At 40.4% G+C, this 18,120-nt stretch overlaps 3 protein-coding genes across 4 annotated transcripts in view; 2 read left to right on the forward strand and 1 right to left on the reverse strand.

The window, feature by feature from the left end:
- Positions 1–35: 35 nt before the first annotated feature.
- Positions 36–8,955, reverse strand: LOC120020371 (kelch-like protein 20). Of its 2 annotated transcripts, XM_038963970.1 has the most exons (12): positions 8,807–8,955; positions 8,121–8,184; positions 7,039–7,185; positions 6,179–6,752; positions 5,499–5,657; positions 4,846–5,056; positions 4,458–4,641; positions 4,089–4,232; positions 3,803–3,936; positions 3,215–3,423; positions 2,904–3,010; positions 36–2,802 (listed from the first exon to the last, which is right to left on the reverse strand). In XM_038963970.1, coding segments are annotated over exons 3-12 (1,809 nt in total). In that variant the 5' UTR covers positions 7,041–7,185; positions 8,121–8,184; positions 8,807–8,955; the 3' UTR covers positions 36–2,717. The 2 variants fall into 2 exon arrangements, with proteins under 2 accessions (XP_038819898.1, XP_038819897.1); XM_038963969.1 differs by lacking the exon at positions 7,039–7,185.
- A 298-nt stretch (positions 8,956–9,253) lies between these two features.
- ankrd45 (ankyrin repeat domain 45) lies at positions 9,254–10,802 on the forward strand. Its single transcript, XM_038963207.1, has 5 exons — positions 9,254–9,523; positions 9,713–9,880; positions 10,172–10,266; positions 10,362–10,500; positions 10,681–10,802. Exons 1-5 carry the CDS (start codon positions 9,283–9,285, stop codon positions 10,710–10,712), a joined length of 675 nt encoding a protein of 224 aa, XP_038819135.1. The 5' UTR covers positions 9,254–9,282; the 3' UTR covers positions 10,713–10,802.
- A 722-nt stretch (positions 10,803–11,524) lies between these two features.
- Positions 11,525–18,120, forward strand: part of rasal2 (RAS protein activator like 2) — a 109,181-nt gene continuing 102,585 nt past the window's right edge. Inside the window, exon 1 of the mRNA XM_038963971.1 lies at positions 11,525–12,299. Coding sequence (XP_038819899.1) covers positions 12,173–12,299 — 127 coding nt within the window. The 5' untranslated portion in view covers positions 11,525–12,172. The remainder of the gene's footprint in view (positions 12,300–18,120) is intronic.

Genomic DNA, 18,120 nt, shown 5'->3' on the forward strand with positions numbered 1-18,120 from the left:
TATACCACGGCTGTCAGAATTCAAGGCACAAATCACCCAGTTTATAATTTATTATATAATCAGGTTTGAGACATGGTAAATCCATTGCCATCAAGTAACTTGGGCAGAAGTTCTCCTATATATACACAATCCTTTCAGTCCAGATTTACAGTACAGTGAATCAGGTGGCTAAGTGAAAACTAACAAAGCCTAGTTTCCCAGAGAACTAGCCTTGTAATCCCTGTGCAGTGATTTCCTAAATGGTTAACAGTGAAGTAACTGCTGAAAGAACAGAACCTATAAATACTTTTCAAATACAGATTGTTTTTTGAGCTTATTAAAGTTGGAAATAAAAAAGGTTTTTATTAACAGAATGGGTTATTTTGTCAGTACACAGACAAATCCACAACAGTTAATAAGGGTAAAATGCCACATGTTTTATCAAGGCTTATAGCTCATAAAGAGAAATCTCAGACCTTCAGCAGAAATTAAGCATCCCTCATCTTTCTTCCTAAACATTTGCCCCCAAAACGCTTCCATACTTATGCGTGAAAGAGGGACATTCATTTCAGAAGGTAGCAATTTCTCTACCACTGAATGACCGGTATAGGCTAATAATTACTTGAGCAAATGACACATTTGGGTGATATACGCATAGGGATAGAGTTTCAGCAGAACACATGATGAAATATGTTTATGCTCAATGGTAACATGGGATTTATATAGACATTAAAATGCTTCGAGTATCACGGTAAAGCTGGTGCATTTTAGTGCCTTAACCCCTTTTAAAACAGGCTTCTGGGTTTTTGCATTGGATTCGTCTATTTCTTCTGCGATTAACAGCGGCTGAGCTGGAGCTGTGTTTGTGAGACAAGGAAGACAGTTCTCACAAATGTCTGTAAAGTCTGAACGGTTTGACTACAAACTTATGACTCCACTATGAAACTCGAGATACCTACAAACATGCACACTGTTTTGCTCACAAGCCACAAGAGTCGTTAGAAGGTAAAGGCTCTTCTACATAGATTGGACACCCCAGGACATAGTGTCTATAATACTGTAATAAGCTCACAGTTGCTACCACAAATTCTACACAGCTGTCACTGAATAGTTGGATATTTATTTCCAACTGAGAAAACAATTTCTATACTTACAGCAATCTTATAAATTAATTTTCTATAAGGTTTTTGCTTGGTGAACCTTGTTTTCATTGACATTTGTGAATAAAACTCATAAATGCAACTGTTCATGTCAAATTATTTTGTGTTCTACTTGTAGCCATGGTTGTCCTGAAAAGAAAATGGCAAAACACTTCAATGTGAGGCTAAATTTGAGGGCGTCGCAGGCAGATAAATGAAAGTAGGATATTTCAGGTTTTTCACCCAGGGATTGCCTGGGTCGGGTCTGATAAGGTTAAGATGAAGTCATTTTTCAATTAAGCATATTACTGAATGTCCATCGATGTTTTGCATGCTCACCAAATAATAGGTTAAAATGCATAATACATCAACCGGTTTATTATTCCTTTGTAACTGCGTTTTAGATTAACGACAATGCAACTCATTCCTCAAGAATAATCTATAATAGATTAAAGTGCAAGACTGTCTCAGAAATGTGTCATATAATGTTAAACGCACAAGCGATGTGTCAAGGAGTTGCTCCTAAAATAATATCTGCTGTTATCCAGCCTTAAATGGGCAATAACAATCTTGTATGAAACAGTTATATACACTGAGTATATAAAACATTAAGAACACCTGCTCATTCCTTTACATACTGATCAGGTGAATCCAGGTGAAGGCTCTTATTGATGTCACTTGTTAAATCCACTTCAATCAGTGTAGATGGGGGGGGGGGGAAACAGGATTTTTAAGATGTGAGAAATGGTTAGTGTATGTGTGCCATTCAGAGGGTGGAAAAGATAAAACATTTAAGTGCCTTTAAACATGGTATGGGGGGTGCAACTCATTATTAGGAAGGTGTTCCTAATACTTGGTATACTCAGTGTAATATTGTGTAAGCAGCACAGTGCTAACATCTTAGTCGGCCAACAATTGACCCCCAGTTGTGAATATAGAACTCCAGGTTATGCTCAGTGTCTACCTCCAATAAAAACAGCCAAAAAATAACATATTCTAAAATAATTATAATCACAGCGCATTCAATTTAGAGGAGATTCAAACAACTGCCTAACAAGTTCAACTATTCACAATCAAGATCAGGAGAAGCAATGCGACCACATCCTACATTTTCAGTTAAACATCAGCTCTATTTGACGATTCTTCGGCATGCCCCATTTAATATTTAAATGTAAACTCAATGTTGGTATAGTATAACAGGTCACACAGCAAAAGTCTGAACTGTATCCTAAAGTGCAGCTGCATCATTCCATTTCAGTAACAGAAAAAGGGGAAATTAAGTGTTTGCCGCAGTGATGTCATAAATAATAGTTCCTCATGTGATTAATGCAGGCCAATTCAGTTGGTTCCTCTTGGCCTTGGCTGGCTTGGCGTGTCAAGTCATAATACAGGAATTACAGAATGGAGAGATGAACCATAGACTACTAGATGAGAAGCCTTCCAGACTTGACACATCTTGTAGTCACTCAAGACTTTTCCTTGGCTTGCCAATTACACGGCTGTGGATAAGTTAAAGTTAATATAGTCTTCCTTCCTTGCATGATAAACAATGTTTCTTTCAGAGGCACAAGCGACGGTGAGGCCTTTAAACTGGTGGCGTTACCATATGTGGGATTCACAGTGAGTCATTTTGATAACACCAACCCCTCCTCCAAGTCGCCTGTAGTTCATTCCACCGTAGAGTCTGGAGGACAAGAAGAAAATGAATAACAGGTTCTCTCAGGTTCAACACAAGCACTCTTAGGGTAATACATCTTAAGTAACCTCTTGCATGCAGTTACCTACCTCCATGTGTTAGCGTCAGGATCATAGACCTCTATTGTTTTAAGATATGTTGTCCCGTCAAAGCCACCCACGGCCATTAACTGACCATTTACCACCGCTAGTCCAACCTGCAAGACAACCAATGCTCCAAACATCAACAGGTGAAAGCCAACGTTTGATTAATTTCCTATTCTTCCACACTTCATCTAGTTCATCCCAACAAAGTTGGTTAAATTACCTGATTTGATAGAAAGGTCTAACACTTTGCCTGCTTATCCTAAAATAAAAGACCCAAACCAATCAAAAGTCAAATGTAAGAGATCCAGACTGACCCCACTACGCCTTGAAGTCATGGCTACAACAGGTGACCACTGGTTGGTCCTGGGGTTGTAGCGCTCGGCGCTGCTCAGCTCGGTGGTGTCGTCACGACCGCCTACAGAGTAGATCATATCCTGGTACACTGCACAGCCTAGGTGTTTCCTCCTGGTGCCCATGGGAGAGACGGTGTGCCAGCGGTTCTCTTGCGGATTGTACCTCTCCACTGTGCTCACAAATGAGCAGCGCAAACATACATGGGTTAGAGGGGGGGGGGGGGGGGGGTAGAGCAAGGTCATATTCATTAGGGTACACCATAGCAAAACGTAGCAAGAAAACAAAAACAAGTGTTTTTTACTGGACAAGTTCAGGTGGTCCCTCCCTGATTCAGTCAGTCTTCTTCCATTTGGTGCCTAACTAATACGATAAAGATCTCTGTAGGGAACTTTGTGGGCATTTATGTAATTCTAGGATCTCTTTTCTTAGGATCTCTAAAGCTTCTCATGTGACTTATAAGTAGAAATAAATAAAGTAGTATACACCCTTTTAGTGATGTGCTGACCAATGAAAGCTACAGTACTGTTTCCTAAGTAATTCATATGTACCTGTATTGAGAGGGGACGTGCCATCAGAGCCTCCCACCGCATAGAGGAAGCCCCCCAGTACAGCCACGGCTACACCCAGGCGCCTGGTGCTCATCGAGGCCACGCGTGTCCATTTGTTCTCCTTGGGGTCATATCTGCAACAGATCATGCATACAGTCAGATTACTCAGAGGAGTCAGCTTTCTGTGATATTTTAGGATGCATGTAAAAATGTTTATTATAATACTTTTAGTACTGCAAGATGATTTGTCTTTGCCTCAGCACGATAGAACACACTGTATAGTCACCTTTCAACAATGTTGAGACACGATACTCCATCTTGGCCCCCTACTGCGTACAGATACCCTCCCAGGACAGCCACACCCACACTGGTCCTGCACGTGCTGGTGGGAGCCACATCACTACTCCACTGATTGGTCTTGGGGTCATACCTGTTGTGGAGAGTGATTTCAGTACAGTAAGATAATGGAAGGAAGATAAGCCTCTTGATAAGATCTGGCAGGTGTTCCAATATTTCCTATTTAGTGCACTACTTTGACCAGAACACTATATACAGTAGGGGACATAGTGCCATTTGGGATGAGGCCCTATAAATAAACATTAACGAGGTGGTGACACGTGGACATTGTTTTAGAAACAGGGAAGGAAATGTTAACCTCTCCACACTGTTGAGATATGAGGACCCGTCATGGCCGCCGACAGCATAGAGAAGATCATCAAGGACACTGACCCCCACTCCACAGCGCCTCTTACTCATGGAAGCCACCATGCGCCACTCGTTGGTCTGTGGGTCATATCGCTCCACACTGGAAATGGCATCCCCACTGCACCACCCTCCAACTTCGAATATGAAAGAGGAAATAAAACACTTTGTAGGACTTTGTCTCTTCTAACCCTACCCTTTGGAATATTTTGTATATTCAATGGACAACATGTTGGCCAAACTAGGCATGACTGTTATTTTGAAAACCTTTTATAAGCAGATGTGATCAGACCCACGTACTGAAAGAATGCTGTAATGTTAAACAGTTTTAAGACACTAACCTGCAAACAGCACTTCTCCACACCGGATGGGCTTCCGGGGCCGTGTTCTTGGCCCTTGCATTAGAGGTCGCTCTTGGGGCAAGAGGAGGTAGTTCTTTGCCTCATCAACCAGGTCTCTGCACTCCTCATCACTTTTGATGAGAGGGTCTGATCCCACCGTTCCCACCAGAAATTTAGGGCTCAGAAGAGGAAGACGAACGTGCTGGAGCACCTACAACCAGAAAACATATCCTGAATCAATGACTTACCAGGTCGATAAACACACGTTCGGTTTCACACTGTCGCTAGTCTTATGTCTTACATTTCCTTTCTGAATTAAAACTAAAATGTGTATAAAGTTTGAGTAATGGAAAACAACATTCTATCTCATACTATGAACTGATCAAGTGTTTACACAGCAGCTATCACCTGAACTGATCAAGTGTTTACACAGCAGCTATCACCTGAACTGATCAAGTGTTTACACAGCAGCTATCACCTGAACTGATCAAGTGTTTACACAGCAGCTATCACCTGAACTGATCAAGTGTTTACACAGCAGCTATCACCTGAACTGATCAAGTGTTTACACAGCAGCTATCACCTGAACTGATCAAGTGTTTACACAGCAGCTATCACCTGAACTGATCAAGTGTTTACACAGCAGCTATCACCTGTGGCAGCTGTGGCCGGCGCTCCTGAATGCTGTATTTGACCCAGGCCATGACTGCGTTGAAAACCTGCTCTTCACTTCGCACATTCAGTTCATCGCTGGAGATAATGTCTATCAGCTGGTTGGCTGGAAGCAGCATGAACTCCTCACTCTCCATCACCTGAGGGAAAAGTAAGCAAAATTACTCCAGTCATCCTTTCATCAGTTGAAACTTGTTAAAAGCCCACAAAAAAGACAGGGGCTGTGCTCAAAAGAATGATGAATGGTAAGGCAGTAAAGTTAAACCGGCAGCAGCATCTAATTCACATTTGAAAATTCTGAAAGATCAACGGCAATTATTTCCTGAGGATACAAATAACATGAGGATTTAAATTCATAGAAATACTAAACTGGGTGTGAAAAAATAATTGACAATGTAGAAAAGAGATTAGCCTAACTTTATTGCCAGGCTGTGGGGCTAAAATTAGACTCTCTCTGGAGTTCAATAACGGGTAACCAATGTGGATTTTCAAATTAATAGCTAAACTAAGTGACTAACTAATCCTAAAACAAAAATGTCCTTCTTATAAGCAGAGGTAAGACAAGCAAAATTTTCTAAATAATAAAATAAACAGATTCAAGAGTGTGCCTCAGAGAGTGAGTGCACAGACTCACATGTATGCAAAAGAGAGACCACCTCACCTCTTGAAAGTTGTGCTGTGTAAACTTGTCAGCTATCCGCAACAGCTCGCGGCAGGAGTGGGTGTCAGCAAATGCACGGATACCCAGGCAATTGGAGGGGTCCAACTGACGCTTGAGAAACTCACAGCAAGCCTCCTGAATCTCGGCCAGTTGTAACAGACAAGCGGCGGGCAGCAGCGTCTGCACGTTGCCCTCCTCTACAGTAACCTGCGAGGTGTAGGCAAAGTCAATGAGAAGCTCCATGGCCCGCTCGTCAATGTCCCGGATCACAACCTCAGTCTGCCGACTCTCAGCCAGCTCGCCTGTGAACATGGCCCTGAAGTAAGGGCTGCAGGCCGACAGGATCACCCGGTGGGCATATATCTTTTTGGCGCCGACCACCAACACGACATCACACAGTTCCCTGTGCTTGCGTAGCAGATTGATGACCTCTAACGTCTGGCGAGGGTGCTTGTCCGACACATAGGGCATGCGTGCCGGCTGGGGCACACCCTCTGGGAGCTTGTTGGGGTCACCCAGTGTGCAGCGTGCGGTGATGTCCATTCCGGTATTGTCTGGGCGTGCACTTGTACCCCTGCAGAACAGACACATAAAGCCAGAGATCAGGGATAAACATCCACAATCCAACACTGATTTATCATAAAAAACAGCCACCACAAAACCTAATCAAAGGTAATAATTGGTCTTGTTGGTACTGTCAATGTTGGTATTGGTGGGAGCCAGAATCAAAGACATAATAGCCTAATTCCTTAAGCTAAAGAGACATCAGCTATGTCTGAACTATGAACAGTTGAGGTCTATATGTGAAAGAACCAAGTAACAAGACAGAAACATCCCCTTTCAACTAGGCTATGACTTACATTGTCTACAGTGCAATCCAAGGCCTCTTCAGTTGGCATCTGTTATCCCCCGAGCAACTGCCTGAGCAATTCTTGTTGCCAAACAGTAATCAACTCTTCCAATTATAGCTCAATTTGCAGTGGCAACAGGAGACTTTCTCTGACCTCCTACACAATGTAAATAGAGCATAGGCTACTACACAGAACAAATGAGGACTGTCTTTCAAATCTAGTTCTACAGGAGGTCCAAGGTACATCAATACTTACCGGGCTAAATAAGGTCTTTCTTTAAAAAAAAGTTGATTCTACGTGGATGAATTCGTCAAACCACAAAGACTCAAATTGGCCTTGAAACATGGGGCCACAGCTGTTTGGGTATTGATGCAAGTGATACTGGCTACAGGCCTAGCACTCCCAGTTTCACCAACCCCTAGCTGGGTTCTCATCTCTCTGGAGTTGGGTTGCAACGACTGTCGGCGGAGTGTAGCTCCGACTACATGGAGTTGCTGTCAGTTGATAGGAGGAAACAGCCAGTGGTTGCATTTGATATAAGTTTCATTAAAAAAGTATAGATTTCAGCAAACATTGAAAGGCAAGCAGCTACAGAAGACAAACATTGGGGCACCACAAGGGTTTAAGAATGATAGTTTTTATAAGTATCGACTGACAGCGACTTGATGTAGTCGGAGGTTCAGACCGGCCACATTTGTTTCCACTCAACTCCATTGATGTGATGTACATTGTTGAGTTGAGAAAAACTTGTCTTACCAACCCCAAGACACCTCACTGGTTTGGGGTCATTTCCAAATAATCATAGGTGAAGCATCCTACTCCACTTATATAATAGAAGCATACAGAACTCAACCCCCATTCATTTTGATCATATTACATTTTTATACATGTTGATTTGACGATTTCCAGCAAACCTAGCCTACATAATAATAAAAAACAGCCACCCTGAAATTTCTATAATTTGTCATATAGAATAATTAACTAAACGAGGACACAATTGTCATTGGATGTCAAAGGTTGAGCATGTATTTTTAACAGAATGAGATTTAAACATTTAAGCCACACACAAAAAAACTAAAGTCATCACATACCTGCGCATTGGCTTTCCGTCCATGCACAGAAAAACAACCTTTGGTCCCACAACTTTTTGCCAACCTTTGTGAATGGAAAAACAAAGGAGGGATAAGTTCCAATTTATTATAAGGAGGGATGTTAGCCCACACAAGCCACTACTACTGTAACATACAGGGGGAAAAACACACTGTGTTTCCCATATTGAGGTTACCATGATATGCAAGTAATGACTAGTCAGACAACTAGCTAGAAAAATGTGTACCCTATTCGAAATGTCTTGGTAGATAGCTGACCAGCTAACAGGCCGATAGGCTAATAGCTAGGTACTGTTGATCCAGATGAGATTGAAATTTAACTACTGTAGCTAACAAACTAGAAAAACAAGCTACTATTAGACAAAGACTCAAACTAAGCTAGGAAATAACTAACGCTTACTAGCTTGCTAATTGTTATATTTAGAGGGCTATGTAGCTAGCAGACTGCATTTCATTAAAAAAAAAGATATCTCGCTAACATCGAATGTTAGCATTTAGCAAGCTAGCTGGATACTCTAGTCAACTTTCAGGAAAGCAGCTAACGTTAGCTAGCCGCCTCCTGCTAGAGCTAACGGTCTGGCTAGGTTAGCTAACCACAAATATTTTCCATGGAGAAATGCTATCGTTACTGGATCAAGAAAAGATGCAGGTCGAAAACAAATACTTACCTTATATTTCCATTCGAACGTCTAGCAAAGTGACAGATCGCCAATATTTCAAAAGCTACATTGCAGAATCACAAGCTACGCTTTCTTTAGACATTCCATAAAATTACAATCGACAGGAAATGTGCATTGTTGTGTATTTCAGCGCAAGGTCCCCCCTCGGAACGATTATTGGCTGGTGTTCTACTAGCACATAGTTCCGATGTGCGCATTGCACAGGAAAACACAAGAATTAGTAAATGTTTGTGGGGATTATACACTTTCCACGTCTTTTTTGTGTGTATATAACGTTGCACTTTCCACACCAATCAAATTACAAAAAGACAATACAGGTAGTCATCCTTTCCTTTTAAGGATTGGTGTTAGCAGGGAAGGATAAAGGAGTGACCCTTGTATCCATGGAAACAATACGTGTAATTTATTTATCTAGCAAAACTACTTTGCCAATGAACCAGAGCATACTACGCTATACCAGAACAATGCAGTCAATTGAAGAAAATGCTGTATTTCACTATGCTTTGACTGGAGACATCGAAGGTCTACAAAAACATTTGGAAAACGAGTGCCTTTCTGGCAATGAAGAGCCACCAGAGGATTTGTTCTGGGAAAAGGATGAAATGGGTAGAAATGCACTTTTCATTGCATGTATGCTGGGAAGAAGCACCACTGTGCGGGAACTTTTGAAGCATGGAGCTCATGTTAACGAGTGTACTGCAAGAGGTAAGTGTTCCAAGTTCCAACAATAGAATTGGAACTATACTACTTGGTGTGCACACACACACACACACACACACACACACACACACACACACACACACACACACACACACACACACACGTTAAACATCAAAGGATCACATCTCTAGTAATAATACACAATACCATGGTCATTTTGATTTTCAAATACAGGTTATTCCCCACTGCATTGTGCAGCCCTCTGGGGCCAGCTTGAGACAGTGAAAACTTTGGTGGAACTTGGTGCTGACATGCAGGCGAAGAACTTCCGCAGGGAGAGAGCCATGGAAGTTGCCTCCCGTTATTCTAAAATGGATTGTGCAGGATATCTTACTTGGGCAGGTGAGATAGAATGAAAGTATGAGAGTCAGGCACTTGTATACGCTTCAGGATGAGGCCAGTGTGTGTGTGTGTGTGTGTGTGTGTGTGTGTGTGTGTGTGTGTGTGTGTGTGTGTGTGTGTGTGTGTGTGTGTGTGTGTGTGTGTGTGTGTGTGTGTGTGTGTGTGTGTGTGTGTGTGTGTGTGTGTGTGAGAGAGAGCGATAGATAGATAGATGAGATATATGAGATACACTTCCTTTCATAGCATGTGCTGCATGTAAACATAATTATTAACATAATTATTACACTCCAGAGGCTAAGCAGGACTTGCAGTCCTACATAACACATGTGAGAGACACCATTGCTGACCCAGAGAAGGTTCAAGGGAAACTCAACAAGGAGGATAAGGTAACACAATTACATTAACTCAATAAACTATTATACTCCCAGTAGACATCTCCCTCTCTTGTCCTTTTTTACAACAATTTTTTCTCGCTACCTAGATCATATGTACAAACACCTGCTCAGTAAAGTCGGATTGGATCCAGAATGCCAAGAACCCATCTATCCAAGACTTCATTGAGCAGAGGAGACATATTGAGGACATTATTATCCCCATTCTGTCCAAGCTCACGACTCAACGTGAGTATGACTATCAAATGATTTTGTGCAGGATCGTAATTCAAGTCTATCTACACAGCACATTATGCATCCTAGATGTGTTATATTGGAAACCTATTCTACCCACTTTGACATTGTGTGGATGTATACTGACTGAATATCTATGACTTGAGAGTGATGCATTTTTATTTCTATTTGCAGCTGAAGTCACAGCTAAAGCAAGCAAAAACTGAAGATAAACAATGTGTCACAATCAAATATGCTCAAAGAGTCCAGAGAAGGTCTAAAACGGTTAAACTGACCAAAGTGGAATTTATCAACCATTGCATGTACTATCAAAATATTTTAAATAATAAAATATCAGAACCACCATAATTTATCATGTGTGCATTGTCTTTGCAAGTTAACAGATCACTGGGTTGATGACTGGGATTATGATTTTGAGGTGGAATTCTCAACAGACTGAGAAAACTATACTTACCACAGTGGGGAGACATAGTACACAGTTTGGTGTTATGAGAAGTCTGAGTGAAAAGACATAAAACAATGGTTTATATACATAATTGATATAAGCATGTATAAGACATGCTGAAAGTAGTATGTAATCTATTGATGATATAAATTATAAAACTAGCAATAACATAATTGAGGTATGGTAGTTTAATTCACTCACTTGAAGACAACTTTGCATATTTTAAATGGTAATCAAATAATACAATTAGCTAGGTATCAAATATAAAATTAGTTGCTGCACCGTTATGGTTTTATTAGTGAAATAGTATATTCAATTGCGGCCTACATCAGACCTATATTTGCAATGTTAATACAATTCAAATGTGTCCCATTGCTGGAGTCTATAGTTCAAAGATTTCTAATAATTTACAAAAAATCTGTTCATAATATATGCACATCATAGACGCTTCTAAATAATTGTTCTTACTCTTGTTCATGTGGAATCTGACACAGCAGGGCACACCCCTTTGCCTTGAACCCATGCGTAAACGATTGGCTCTGTGATCCTCTGCTCTCTCCTGGATCCCAATAATCTTGCGCTGGCATGCGATAGAAGTGGAAATTTGGGTTTGGATAATAAATGTGACCCCCATGGAAGAGGGAAGAGAAACCTAACCTCGTGAGTACCTGTTCGAGTATTCAAGAATGGGCGAATCATTGACGTCACGGCTGCACAAACTTATTTGGCTACCTAAACATTTGCTTGGAATAACAAGGGGATAGTACAAGACGTTCGGGACTTTTTCTGCGCGTGGTCCTGTTGGAGCAGTACTCTACCTCTCATCGCTGGGGAAAGGAGGATATGCGAACAAGACCGTTGGCGACAATGTCAACAGTGTTGCTATCAATAGCTAAAAACTGTATTGTTACCACTAGACTGCAATACAATGTTGATTGCTAGCCCGCAGTAAGTAGTATGAAAGAAAACATGATGGTAGGGCTTTCGTCTAACTAGATGGAACGCTAGTTTATACCAAACAATGAAATAGCTAGCGCGAGCTAGTAAACGCGAGCAAACTTAGCCCGGTTAAACTGTAATGTTTTGACATAAAGCGAACTCACCAGCAGTTAAATTAAGTAGCTAACGTCATTGCTTCCTTTTGAGGATTAACGTTACGTTGTGGACTTTCCGATTTGGACACAGTTTCTACTTGGAAGTTATTGGAAAGGTGATTCTAGTATGCAGACCGACTTAGTCACAGGCGACGTGGATTCTCTTCATGGTGGACTTATTTCCTTGGATCCATTGGTGGACCGAATCCTGCGGGATTCTTTATGTCAGCAACAAGGATGGGTGCGCGTATATGGTAAGATGGACAGCCAATTTTCAAAGCTTCTTCATAACTGCATTGTGCACTGAGGTGAGAAATGTTCTGTGCATTTTGACATCTAAAAATCCTATTCCAACATTGCCATATAACATCAGTGTCGTGGTTGGAAAAAATGGCACATGGCTTAAGGGAACAAGCATCTACTTCCCAGTAACCATAGACATAATTTACCCCATATATAATATGACACCATTGGTTGACCCTATTCTGCGATTATGTACATTGGCTTTGCTCGATCATGCCACAGTAAGTATAATTTGAGTATTTGCCATTGCACTGGTACATATTTGCCACCCAACAGAAGGATATCCAACTTCCTACTTTATTTCATATTTGTTTAAGGTGAGTCATGATGGAGTGACCCCCATGGAATGTGACCCCCATGGAAGAGGGTCACATTTACATATTACACATTACACATCACATTACAAAAATTACATATTTTTGTCAAGTGGCTAGAACACACGAAAGGCTCTTTAAGAATTCCATGTGCATCATATGTCCAAAAAATGAAATATAGCAACAACCAAAGATAAATGAAGGTCATTTCTTCTTCTTGACATTCTTTCAATTCATATGAAATCATAGGTCTGAGCAGTAGCCTAATATCCAATACTTTGCATGGTTATTTCCAAAGCCCCATCATAGACTACACACAGAACATACAGAAAAAGCTGTTAATTTAACAGTAACACGTCTATATTATCGGTGGACAATTCACGCCACTACCACCAGTAATGGGGGATTTTCAGGCACCTTATTATGTATCTACATGAATAAGTTAGATCCTATTGTTGGGGCTCGATGATGAGCAGTAGGAATTGACAAGGTGATGTATGTGAGTTTTGACCCTCTGAAAATGACATTCCTCACTAGTGAACATGTAGCTAATAGGATTGCAGCATTACCACCACTATGCAATATGGTTGTGACTTGTGATCAGAGGAAGATGAGCGCATAATGTAATTGCTCTCAGCTGGTGTTAATTTACTGGCCTGATTAATTGCAATGCTATTTATTGATTACATGTCTTTACATCCAGGCAGGGTTTGATCTAAGAATTGCTAGCTACATTTGAACTGATGTGCCTTTGTAGCCTACATCCTGTGGTCATGTTTACATAAACATTTGTCATTTAGCAGACGCTCTTATCCAGAGCGACTTACAGTAGTGAGTGGATGCATTTTCATTTTTACTGGTTCCCCGTGGAAATCAAACCCACAACCCTGGCATTGCAAATGCCATTCCCTACCAACTGAGCCACACAGGACCAATTGCATGTACTATCAAACTATCAAAAAACTGTTGTCATGGTAGCTCACTCACTTCGATGAATAGAAAGGGATGCTCAATAATATTATGCTTAGACAAAACATCCTTTGCTTTCCGCTACTGTATTTTCTTCAATGTTTTTATAGTTTTTTAATAAGCTTGGATTCCATTCTGTATCGTTTTCTCTTGATGTTTGCATCCATAAATTATTTTTCACAATTAGTCTAGGCCTGCATTGGATTTGCATTTCCTTGGTCATGCTATAAGCTACCTAGAGCTACTTTGGGTAATTGAACTGTAATGACATGTATAGACTGGATTGATTTCTAGGGTTTTTCCTGCTCCTCTCTCAAAAAGTATTATTGAAGGGTCGTTCCACCTCAAAAAGCCCAAGAAAGGGGATTTCGACACCCACCATCTCAGATTGCCCTGATATTGTTTCTGTTAGGAACAGATAAGATTAGCATTCCTGCAACATTATTATTATTATTATTATTATTATTATTATATATATTTTTCACCTTTATTTAACCAGGTAGGCTAGTTGAGAACAAGTTCTCATTTACAACTGCGACCTGGCCAAGATAAGCAAAGCAGTGCGACACAAACAACAACACAGAGTTACACATGGAATAAACAAACATAGTCAATAACACAATAGAAAAAGTCTATATAAAGTGTGTGCAAATGAGGTAAGATTTTACTGAAATATAATTTGATTTCTGAGAAATTAAGATAATCGATTGCAAATGTACCATTTTAGTTGATAGAATTCATATAATATTCAGTAAATATAGTATCAAACATCTGATTTGGACCAAACTTTTTTTTCTAGCAATGAGTTAGACATGAGAAATCCAAAGAAATTGTCAAAAGCCCCCTCATGGATCCGACCCACACCCCACGCCAATCCCACCCAACAACGAGTATACAGTATCAGTTCTCTATGTCTGACAAGTAGTATGGAGCTGCGGTTCTGGAGTATTGTTTATTCATTCTACATAATGTATTCCCAGTGAATTTGGTGAATAAAAAATAAAAAAATCTTCCTGTTCAGAGAAAGGAGTCATTGAAGTTAGGTTTATGTCCCATCCTACATTCTGAAATTACCAGGTTCTGACCACTAGATGGTGCTGTTCCAGGTTACAAAGGACATTTTGGTTTCCTTACCCTGTATTCGGTCTATGGACAAGGTTGACAGAAATCCATGCTTTGGTTTTGTTGTCCACTGTTTCGAATGCTAACTGTCTAGCATTTGTGGCACAAATCTAAAATCTAAAATCTAAATCTAAATCTAAGTCAATGGTACCTATATTAGCATTTTCACACTTCATGTCCAAATCACCCTAAAGTATAAAACAATCGATTGTGTAACTCAATGATGATTTGGATATGAAGTGTGAAAATGCTAATAAAGGTACCAGTGACTTCCATTGGACTTGTGCCACAAATGCAAAAAATTGAAGTGGTCAGGTAAACAAACCAAAGCATGGGTTGCTGTCATACCTTGTCCATAAACTGCTTACAGGCTAAGGAAACCAATATGTAGAAAAATATACTACCTAATAGCAGGAACATTGCTATCTAGTGGTTTGAAATGGTTATTATCAGAATGTAGGATGGGACATAAACCTAACAACTTTAATTACTAATTTCCATGAACAGGGGAGAAAAACATCACCAAATTCACTGAGAATACATTACATAGAATGAAGAAACAATACGCTGAGCCGCAGATCCATACAATTTGTCAGACATAGAGAACTGTATGCTCATTGGTGTGGGGGGTTCGTGGGTGGCTTTTTGGCATTTTCTTTGCATTCCTCATGTCTTACTTATTGTTAGAAAAACATTGGTCCAAATCGGATGTTAGTGTAACAGTTTAGCTTCCGTCCCTCTCCTCTCCCCTACCTGGGCTCGAACCAGGGACCCTCTGCACACATCGACAACAGCCAGCCTCGAAGCATCGTTACCCATCGCTCCACAAAAGCCGCGGGCCTTGCAGAGCAAGGGGAACAACTACTTCAAGGTCTCAGAGCGAGTGACGTCACCGATTGAAACGCTATTAGCGCGCACCCCGCTAACTAGCTAGCCATTTCACATCGGTTACATTAGGTAGTATATTTATTGAATACTATAAATTAAAATGGCCAATTTGAGTGCAATCAATTAGCTTAATTTCTCAGAGATAAAATTATATTTAAACAAAATAATGTTGCAGGAATGATAATCTTATCTTTTCTAATTACAGAAATGATTTTTAGAACAATCTGAGATGGTGGGTGTCATGGCTTGCCGTAATGAAATGGAACGACCCTGAACCTTTAAAGGACAGGAGTGATACATTGGAGAACAGAAGCATAATGATGTTGTTGACAGTGTCATGTTAATATGCAAGATGGCTGCCTACTTGAAGATTGACTGGAAGAGAGCTTTTTCTTTATGAAAATTGAATATTTTGACCTCGGCACAGTTATGTTTTCAATGGATGTAGTTGTTCTTGAGGGAATCCTGGGAATGTTCTACCAGGCCTATTTTTAGTTTTATTTGTTAATATCCTGGGAAAGAAACTTGATGTTAAGGGGTCAGTTAACAACATGTTCAGTCATCCATGAATAGGCCAAGATAATGTGTCGTCTGATTATGAGAATGATATGATGTTCAGTGGCTAGGATGAGTCAGTGATAACATCAGATACCTCAATGACTCAAACAACATTGGGTTGTTGTCTGAGAAATGACAGGTATTTGTCTTAGGCTTTAATCATTTTAATCGTGGCTTTAAAAAATACCGGTTGATGTTTGTCACGAGTCTTGTTCTGGAGGCAGAACTGAGCGATTTTTCTCCTTAGGCCAGCAGCAAAGTCAAAATTGGCTATATAGTCTAATTTTTGTTTTCATAAATTTTGACAGTCTTAATTTAAGGTGTTAGGGTTAGCAGTGTGGTTAAGGTTAGGTTTAAAATCTGAATGTATGACTTTGTGGCTGTGCTAGCTAGTGACCCCTGCAGAGCTACCTCCAGAACAAGATTCATGACCAAAGAACGCTAACCTGCTTGAAAAGTGACATATTTCAAATTGAATGTCGGGCTGTGATGGTCTTGGAATTTGAGGTGACGGCCAGGCCATTGTACATTGGCCAACAAGACACTGTTTTTTTGTTGTCTGATTAGAGTCCAGACAGGCTAGGCCTATTTTAGGAAACTTTCTGAATGGACATAGAGAGTTTGTGAACTCATACGTGCACACCAACCTACCTAAAAGGACCAATCAAACAGATTTATTTATTTTGTTGCCTTTCACGTTTGCTTATAGCACAGGTTGTCGCCTAGATTCATTTTAGGAGGCCTATATTATGTAGCTTATTATATAGGCTATACGAATTATGCATTTAATATATTAATTATCTTCTAACTGACACATCTTTCTGCCTTCTTCAGTGTTCCCTTCTTGCGCAATTCATGCATCTCCACTGGCCAATCTATTCCCCCTCTCTCTAGCTCTTGAACGGGTAGCCTATATATACAGCCTATATATACAGTCAAAAGTTTGGACATACCTACTCATTCAAGGGTTTAGCCCTATTTGGTAAATGACCATGTCCATATTATGGCAAGAACAGCTCAAATAAGCAAAGTGGAATGACAGTCCATCATTACTTTAAGACATGAAGGTCAATCAATGCGGAAAATTTCAAGAACTTTGAAATCGCAAAAACCAGCCAGCGCTATGATGAAACTGGCTCTCATGAGGACCGCCACAGGAAAAGAAGACCCAGAGTTACCTCTGCTTCTGAGGATAAGTTCATTAGAGTTATCAAACTCAGAAATTACAGCCCAAATAAATGCTTCACGGAGTTCAAGTAACAGACCCATCTCAACATAAACTGTTCAGACGAGACTGCATGAATCATGCCTTCATGGTCGAATTGCTGCAACGAAACCACTACTAAAGAACACCGATTTAGAATTCATTGGGCCAAGAAACACGAGCGATGGACATTAGACCGATGGAAATCTGTCCTTTTGGTCTGATGAGTCCAAATTTGAGAATTTTGGTTCCAACCGCTGTGTCTTTGAGACGCAGAGTAGGTGACTGGATGATCTCTGCATGTGTGGTTCCATTGTGAAGCGATGGAGTGCTGCATCAGATGACCTGGCCTCCACAATCACCCGACCTCAACCCAATTGAGATGGTTTGGGATGAGTTGGACCGCAGAGTGAAGGAAAAGCAGCCAACAAGTGCTCAGCATATGTGGGAACTCCTTCAAGACTGTTGGAAAAGCATTCCAGGAGAGAATGCCAAGTGTGTTCGAAGCTGTCATCAAGGAAAAGGGTGGCTACTTTGAAGAATCTAAAATATATTGTGATTTGTTTAACACTTTTTTGGTTACTATGTGATTCTATGTGTTATTTCATAGTTTTGATGTCTTCACTATTATTCTACATATAATTTTTTTTAGAAAAACCCTAAGTAGGTGTCCAAATGTTTGACTTGTAGTATGTGTGTAATTGTATGTATGTATGT

The sequence above is a fragment of the Salvelinus namaycush genome, chromosome 25 (assembly GCF_016432855.1).
Source record: "Salvelinus namaycush isolate Seneca chromosome 25, SaNama_1.0, whole genome shotgun sequence".
Taxonomy (NCBI): Eukaryota; Metazoa; Chordata; class Actinopteri; order Salmoniformes; family Salmonidae; genus Salvelinus; species Salvelinus namaycush.